This window comes from Trypanosoma cruzi, genomic scaffold, assembly GCF_000209065.1.
Source record: "Trypanosoma cruzi strain CL Brener 1047053517065 genomic scaffold, whole genome shotgun sequence".
Classification (NCBI taxonomy): domain Eukaryota; phylum Euglenozoa; class Kinetoplastea; order Trypanosomatida; family Trypanosomatidae; genus Trypanosoma; species Trypanosoma cruzi.
In genome coordinates this window covers 161125-169562 of record NW_001849522.1, presented here as the reverse complement: position 1 = coordinate 169562, position 8438 = coordinate 161125, and the positions used below count along the sequence as shown (strand labels likewise).

At 54.7% G+C, this 8438-nt stretch overlaps 1 protein-coding gene and 2 pseudogenes across 1 annotated transcript, besides 2 other annotated features; 1 reads left to right on the top strand and 2 right to left on the bottom strand.

The window, feature by feature from the left end:
• Positions 1–1610, top strand: Tc00.1047053511183.620 (annotated as a pseudogene; the record flags this gene model as incomplete).
• Positions 1–8438: part of a sequence feature (areas not merged during assembly with more than two copies in the genome that could not be assigned to a particular haplotype) that runs on past the window's edge.
• Tc00.1047053511183.610 (uncharacterized protein) lies at positions 3649–4248 on the bottom strand (the record flags this gene model as incomplete). The annotated part of the gene is made up of 1 exon (XM_816823.1): positions 3649–4248. The coding sequence occupies one exon, from the start codon at positions 4246–4248 to the stop codon at positions 3649–3651; it is 600 nt and encodes a 199-aa protein (XP_821916.1).
• On the bottom strand, positions 7119–8237 carry Tc00.1047053511183.600 (annotated as a pseudogene).
• Positions 7913–7967: a sequence feature (GA-rich).

The window sequence follows — 8438 nt, the reverse complement described above, 5'->3', positions numbered from 1 at the left end:
CAGCACATGGAGGACGAGTACCTCGGGGTGACGCCACCACAACGAAAGTAACGGGAGGAAAAGTGACCAGCACGGAGAAGGGCGTGAAGTTCCGGAGAGCGTGGGCGTATTGGCCCGTTGGCAAGAAGGGGCAGAATGTGCCGTACCATTTTGCGAACCACAAGTTCACTCTTGTGGCGACGGTGTCCATCGACGGTGAGCCGAAGGGAGATACCCCCATTCCATTGTTGGGTGTGAAGCTGAGTGAAACCGACAGTCCGCTGTTTTTTGGTCTTTCGTACACCCACGACAAAAAGTGGATGGTGGCATTCAACGGCAGTTTTAAGGCACCGTCGCATGATGACGATGTCGAATGGAAACCAAACACGAAATATCATGTGGCACTGCATATGGATTCTGATGATGGGTTGATGGTGTACGTGGATGGAAGGACGATATACGACAGCGAAGATGAGGTCTATGGACACGAGGACGATGAGGATTATGAGAGCTTTCCTCAAAAGTTAAAAACGCTGTTGAGGCCCCACGGCATCTCGCACTTCCACATTGGCGGGGACGGCAAAAGCTAATCGGGCAACATTGATGTGACGGTGAGCAACGTCCTGCTGTACAACCGCGCATTGAAAGATGATGAACTTAAAGCGCTAACTAAGGCGGACGCTGTTGGCACTCCAGAGGCGAATGTTCCGTCTTTGAAGGGTGCGCCTCAAAGCACTCATGCGAGTGAAACTCTTATTCAATCTGACAGTGAGACTTCTGTCATCAAAGAAGTGAAGCAAGACGCCACGTCATCACAGCAGAGACAAGACGCACCAGATCGGCCACCAGAAGAGAAAAACAAAAAGGCCGAAGCAGCGGCCACGTATTCTGACAGCCATGCCGTGGTCGACACAAAGAGGAGGGAGGAGCAGATGGAGAAAGCGGCAACCGATGTTGATGACCTGCCGCCCCCCTTGTCTCCAGCACCGGAGGCAGCCAGCGGCCACAAATCACCCGATGCCGAGGATGCTCTCGGCGTGGAGCACCCTGAACAGGAGGAAGAGTCGTTGCTGCCCATCGTGGCTGGATCGACGGTGGATGAGACGAGTGAAACGGATGAGGCCATTCTGCAGAGTCGAACCTCTGACGATCCGGCGCAGCAAACCACTTTACCTCTTGTTTCAGAGGGCGTGGACGACGAGCCGTCTTCTCTCTCCACGTCCACCAGCAATCAACGCGGCGACCGCGAAGAGAAGGAGGCGCACTCCCATGCTGCCGTGGGCACGAACAGCGGCCCCGACTCATCCAAAACCACTGAAGTGACGACTGCGGATGTTACAACAGCCACCATTGAGCCCAACAGCGATCCAACAACTGTTCAACGCGAAGATGACGTGTCGGATGACGTTGGTGCTGCACCGAATCATCCGAGCACAGAGCCTGGGGAAAGAGATATCCAATCGGAGTCCAACGCAGCGCCGCTCTTGGGCAATGACCTTTTTGATGTGGAGAATATCACCGACTTGTTTCCTGTGGGTGTGAAGGGTGACAGCACCGTGCAGGGTTGTGTGTCTCGGGTGCTATTATTGCTGCTGCTTCTGGGGCTGTGGGGCACTGTGGCTCTCTGCTGAGGTGTGAGGGTGGGTGGAATTGCGGCGTCCCGTGGAACAACAAAAGTGCAGCTTCCCAGCACAACGCACTGAATTTGTCAAGGAGACTTCTTTTTTTCCCTTTTTTTTTTGCTGCTGGTGTTCTATTGGAATAATCCGCGCCCCTGTGTTTTTCTTTTTTTAATGGTCGCTTGCTACAATCCGTCATCAGTGATGCCATTCCCCCTTTTTGTTTGTTTTTGACCACACGCGTTGCCGGCCCTGCGGCTGTGGAGTCCCACGGACTGCACGAAGGGAGGATTGGAAGAACAGGCCGGATGCCGCGTGAAGTGTTGGGGATGTTGTGTGGGCTGGTGGAATAATAATGCGATCTTTTTTATTTTTGCTTCAATTTTCTTTTTTTCTTTTTGGTGCGGGCAATATGTATATAAACACGGTTGATTTGTGCTGCTCGGCACATGAAATAAAAGGCCTGCCGCATCAATTTTCTATTAATTTTTCTTTTACTTTTGGGGGTCATTCCGGACTCCCACCCATTCTTTTTTGTTTTTTTCCTTTACAATGTTCACTGCCGCTGAGTGCTTACGTGTCCCGTTGAGTGTTTCTCTGCTGGCCGTGCTGTTGACATGCCTCATTTTCTTTTTTCCTGCTAGAGACACTGATAGTCCGCGACGACGATTGTTTGTGTTCCCCATTGCGATGGCACGAGGGTGACTGGGCGCCGGCCTGCTGAGTGCACTCGGAGGAGAGCGGACTGTGTGCGCCGTGCCTCACTGTGAGTGTGGGTGCCAATCCGTCGGGGAAGAGAGAAGTGAAGGACAGCGCCGTGGAGTTGGATGCGTCCCTGTCCCTATTGTTGCGGCCATGTGTGTGCTGTGCGCATGGCACTGTCTTGCGGTGCGACGTGGATGGCGTTGCTATTGCATGTGCCCTCGTGCATGCGCTGTGCGGCGGTCTTCTCTTCCCCATGACACCGCCCTTGTGGGTGTGCGGGACAGTGAAGGTTGTGGAGATGCATGAGGGAGTGAGGGTGGCCGTTGTTTCCGCACATTTGGGAATTCCACTCAAAGGTGAAACCTCTCGGCAGTCTCTCGCAGCACCCAAGCCGTGGATTGAGAGGATGTGAGGGTTTGCTTCAAGTACACGGAGGACAAGAAGATGCAGTGCGTGACGGCCAACCTGATCGGCCGTGTGTTTGCAGCGCATGGAGCACGTGCGCCAGTACGTGTTGGACGTCGCGCTCATGATTGGAGAGGAGAGGCGGCAAGACGTTGTGGCGCAGCGGAAGCGCATGACGGCTGCATGTGGTGGGAGGGCCCGACGATCCCGAGGCCTGTGCTGGAGGGGCGCGTGTTGAGGTGAGCGTGGCGTGTCTGTGAGGGCCTGAGGAGAGGGAATAACAGCAACAGTGACACTGTGGGAGTGTGAGGAACGGTGCACGGCGAGGAGCGCTCCTCTTTTGTTTTGTTTGTTAGTTTTTGGACCGTGCCCACCCAATTCTTGCTGCTGCTGTGGCCGCGTGAGAGTGAGGGAGAGAGAGCCATGCACCGCCCGCACACACACTCTTCCTTCTCTCTCTCTGTGTGTGTGTGTCCCCTTGCATGGACTCTCGCCCTCACCTCACCCCACGAAGCACACACAATAATGTGCCCATTGTATATATGCATGCACACCCATGCAGGCCCGTTGGTGCTCTCTTTTGCACGACACGCACCGCTGCCGTCCTGCCTGGCTGCATGGGCGGAGCACCGTAACTGTTTCTGTTTTTATTGCATTGAGTGGGCGACCTCTCTCTCTCTCCCTCTGTGTGTGTGTTTTGCTTTACGGGAGCAATGAGAGTGTGTGTGCGCTGGTCGTCCCACGCTTCGGCTTCTTTTTTATTTTTTATTTGTGTTGTGGTTGAGTGCACCCATTCTACTTTTTTTGATTGGCGGCATGCTTTGGCTACGGAAAATTTAATCTTCCTTTGTTATTCCCATATCCTTTTGTTTGTTTCGAAGTGTCACCCTCTTGCATTCTTGTGAGGCCACTAAGTTTTTCCTTCGACGTACGCCATGCGTCAGTTGGTCCACGTTAACCCGTGGCTTGCAGCGCTGCTGGTGGTGCTGCTTGTGGTGATGCCTACGATGCGATTGCTAGCGGGTGCTTTGCTGTCACCCTGACGCATCCCTGCTTTTTTCATTGACGATGCGGTGCGTACCGACGGCGCGTGGACGACTCCGGTAGTGGTGAGGGTCGTGCCTCTCACAGCGCAGGATGTGCCGCAGGTGTACGGCTTCGTTTGTAAGAACCGATGGGCGCTTGTCCGCATCAAGACGTCAACGAGGATCCCTGATGACAGCAGGAGGCACTGCGGCTTCTCCTGGCCCCAGCGATGGGGTCCGCACCTTGTCGCGTTGCTGGGGCTCTGGCTGCATATAGGAGCTCCGCAGCAGGGCGTTGCTGCGAGCACGACGGAGACCAAGACGACTCCACCCCTCGAGAGGGTTCCACGCCATGCCCGGTGCGGGGAGGTGAAGCGGTCTGCCCGCAGACTGTCGGAAAAAACTGCACGACCGTTTCGCTGCGGTAACCCCGTTGATATCACACGCTGCGGTGACGTCCACAAGAACCCTGGCACCGAGGAGGATGGCTGCATCACTGTTTGGCAGCTTAACATTGCAGGCCTCTCGTCCGCAAAAAAGATGGCATCTGCTGCGCGATTGGAGCTGCATCAAACTGACATCTTTCTTCTCCAGGAAATAAATGACCGTAGAGACGTGGCGACAAAAGTTTCTGGCTGCAATGACTTTCTTCAGGCCTGCAGTGGGCGCGGTGGTGGCATTGCCATTTTGGTGCGCCACACCTTGCCGTGCGAGTGCCTGTAGCTCGTGGCACTAACTGCCTGGAGGCCACCGCCTTCCGCGTGTGCCCACCGGCCTGCCCCAGCATGTGCGTGGCGATCTTCTGCAGCCTTCCCCGGCAACTCCACACGTAGCTCACTTTGCATGCACCATTCTTCGTCTTTGTCTTGCAGCGCCCATCGCGTGCGACCCGAATCTACACCATGAGCTGCGGGACGGTCGCTCACCACCAACGACGGCAGGAGAGGACCTCGCCGCCACCTCAAGCGGCATGGACTCTGAGTTTTCCGAAGACCCGGCACGGGCAACGCGGATCAGCGGCCGCAGCGTCTCGTTTCCCGACGTGACTGCGCAACGCGTACTGCGTGTCTCCCACTGGAAGTCCACCCGTTTACATGGACTCGGACCACCCTCTGGTATTGCAGACTGCGGGGACGGAGGACGGCATCCCGCGACAGGCAGGCATGCTGCCACTATGGGAAGATGCTGTCTTTTCCCTGCGTGAAGCTGACTGGAATGCCTCCACCTCGGCGTGTGCAACACCTCTGGCCTCTGTGATCACATGGTTGGAGATGCACCGAGGCACCGGACGAGCGGCGAGGCGCACCACACCGCGCGGCAGCCGTGAAGGCTCCAGAGGTATTAGTACAGACGGAATGGAGCATGCCGAGTGTTGCAGCGGCAGCATGCAGTGTGTACACAGCCTCACCAGGAGGCAGCCTGCCCCGAGCTGAAGTGCTCTGCAAACGGGAGGACCGCAGTCATGCCCTCCGTCGTGGCTTCTCCAAGTTGCTGGAGGTCCGTGCGAAGCAGCTTGGTGCCCTCTCGAGCCCAGGCCTGTGATGTTCCGAGGCATGGCGGCACCACGTCCCCGTTCACTGGGATCGGCTGTGCTGCGGCTCTTTTTGGACTGCGACTTCGCTCCGCCTCGGCAGCAGGCACACCGCGCGTCCATCACACTGTCCGAGTCGCACGTGCTACGATCCCCACTGCGGTCTGCACACTTTGTGCTTGCGTGCCTCTGGTGACTGGGATATGGATTTTCTCTTCACGCCGTGTGCGCTTGACTCGCCATCCGCGACTCTTTGCATGGCGTGGCACCTGGTCCCGACAAAATATTGAATGCGTTTCACCGCCATCTTGCACCTGCTGCCCGCTGCTCGCACTGAACGATGATTAACACCTCTCTGACGGCAGCCCGCGAAATTCCTGGGAAACGGCGGACACCACTCCCATCCGCAACCACGGGAAGGACACATGCCGCACAGAGAGAGTTGTCGGCAAATCCCGCTGCTCCTTATGCTGCTAGGGGTGAGCGAGGGACTGGTTCACCGCCGCCTGTCAGCACTGCTGGCACACCACCGATGTCAGCCTGGATCCACGCCACGACGCACGAACTCGGACGTGATGACGCCTGTTGGAGACGAAACGGCACGAGGGCTGAGCGATGCATCGCCGCGGAGTGCGAGCGTTTCTGGTCAATACCGTAAATGCCAAGTGTGTCAACGAGCAAAAAACGGACGACGCACCTCTGCAAGCTCCAATGACAGCCATAGCCCTACAGCCACTCCGCTACTGCAACCACCACCAGCTGCTCAGCCGCCTGACGGTCCACGGGAGGCCCTGCCGCACATGATGTGGGATAACTCCTCTCGTACGATAGCACCGTTTTAGGAGTAAAAACTGGCCACGTTTCTACGGACAGTCCTCGGCCTATCAACGAATAGTGGCAGCAACGTATAACAAAAAGAAATATTTCCTTTATTCCCAGTATAAAAAAAACTTCATTGTTACAGTCACAATTTTCACACAATGAATTCATTGCGTAATGCCGCTCTGAGCTGCAATACTTCCTGGTACCATCCAGGTCCCTTGTCGACACATTGATGCAGATAGGCGCCCATCCATTCCTCACGATGACGGTGTATGCCTGCGACGTACCCTCTGCTCCAAAAGGAAACGTCCCTCACCACAGCCGAGATCGACTTGGCGCTGGCGGCACGCATCGCCTTGTCAGAGGGAGAAAGGGTACGTCAGGGTGACAGCAAAGCACCCGCATGCACAACACATCACAGGCATCATCACGAGCAGAAGTAACAGCAGCGCTGGTGGCTGCGGGGTGACGTGGATCAACTGACGCATGGCACACGTATAGAAAACCTAGTGGCCTGACAAGAATACAAGAGAGTGACACTTTTGAAACAATGAAACAATATGAGAATATGAGAAGAGAAGATTAAAGTGTCCGACGTCACAGCATGCCGCCGTTCAAAAGTAAAATGGGTGCACTCAATCACAACACAAGCAGAAAATCAAAAAGGAAAAGCAAAACAAGAAGCCGAAGCGTGGGACGACCAGCACACACACACTCTCATTGCTCCCGTAAAGCAAAACACACACACAGAGGGAGAGAGAGAGAGGTCGCCCACTCAATGCAATGGAAACAAAAACAGAAACAGTTACGGTGCTCCGTCCATGCAGCCAGGCAGGACGGCAGCGGTGCGTGTCGTGCAAAAGAGAGCACCAACGGGTCTGCATGGGTGTGCATGCATATATACAATGGGCACATTATTGTGTGTGCCTCGTGGGGTGAGGTGAGGGCGAGAGTCCATGCAAGGGGACACACACACAGCGAGAGAAGGACGAGTGTGTGTGCGGGCGGTGCATGGCTCTCTCTCCCTCACTCTCACGCGGCCACCACCGCAGCCGCACACGCAACAAGGAGAAGCAAAAGAGGGGAGGTGATGTGGGAGACCGCGGTGCTGCTGTCACTGTCGACAGGCTTAGATGTAACATTCTTTTGAATGGTGTCTGTTTCTGGTGTTTCTGGTGCTGCCTCACTGGCTGTGGGAGCATCCTCGGTATTTCCATCTTCAAGTCCGTCTTTTGGTTCTTTGCTGTTAGGCCGTTGATCACTGTTATCAACCTTGTCCTCATTTTTCTGGGCTCCACCACTGCCACCTGCGGATATGAATGTTGATTTTTTTTCCGCCGGATGACTTGTAGGTGCATCCTTCATCAAACCTGGTGTGTCCGTTTTTTCTTTCTGTTGGTTTGGAACACGATTCCCTAAAGGTTTTTCCGCGGCTCCTAGCGCCACTTTAGCGTTCGACGGTGACGTCGTGCTTGTTGTCTCAGTTGCTGTCTGGGAGCCTGTTGACGCTGTTGGGCTTGCTTCTCCTGCTGATTTCCCATTTGTTGTTGTTGTTTTTGGTCCTGGTGGAGTCTCTGACGGGGTTCCTTGTCCCTGTCCTTCGACTGAGGTCAATGTTAGCAATAGTTCTGGTGCCGATGGTGTTGCTGCCGGTTGTCGTGGGCGTGAATCTCCTCCTGATGGTGGTGGTCCTTCTTCTTCCACTTGTAGTGCTTCATCTGGTGGCGCTGGCGTTTTTCCTCTTTCTGGCTGCGGTGGTAATTGCAACGTTCCCCGATCTTTCGTTAAACTTTTTTGTTTCTCTGTTTTTTCCGTAATTCTTGTGTCTTTTCCATCTTTGCCTTTTCCTCTTCCTTTTTCATCATCTCCTTCTCCTTCCCCCAAAGATTCCGTTGCGGCGCCGCGTAGATCTTGTGGAAGGTTCAATTGTGGTTGTTCCACCACTGGTGACTGTATTTCTGAGTCTGCGCCGCCTAGGACTGGCTTTGCAAGTTCTTCTGTTTCCAGCGGACCTCCACCACTCAAACGGCCACCAGGACTCTCGGTAGAAAGTTCCTCAGCCTGATCGGCAAATACCCCACCACAGGCACCGCACCACAGCACGCAGAGGGCACACCAGTAGCACACGGCCAGCCATCATCATCGCCATCACTCCTGTCACTTGCGTGCAGCCTTCAGCACAAACTAACAACACGTCAACGCAGAGTGAAGGCAAAAGAAAGAAACACGGCACAGTAAAAAACACCAGAAGCAGTACGCGTTTCATGAAAAATATTGAACCAACGAAAGTGAAAAAACGCACAGCGAACTGCAATAATTTAACAACAAGAAAAACACACAAAGCAACAAAAA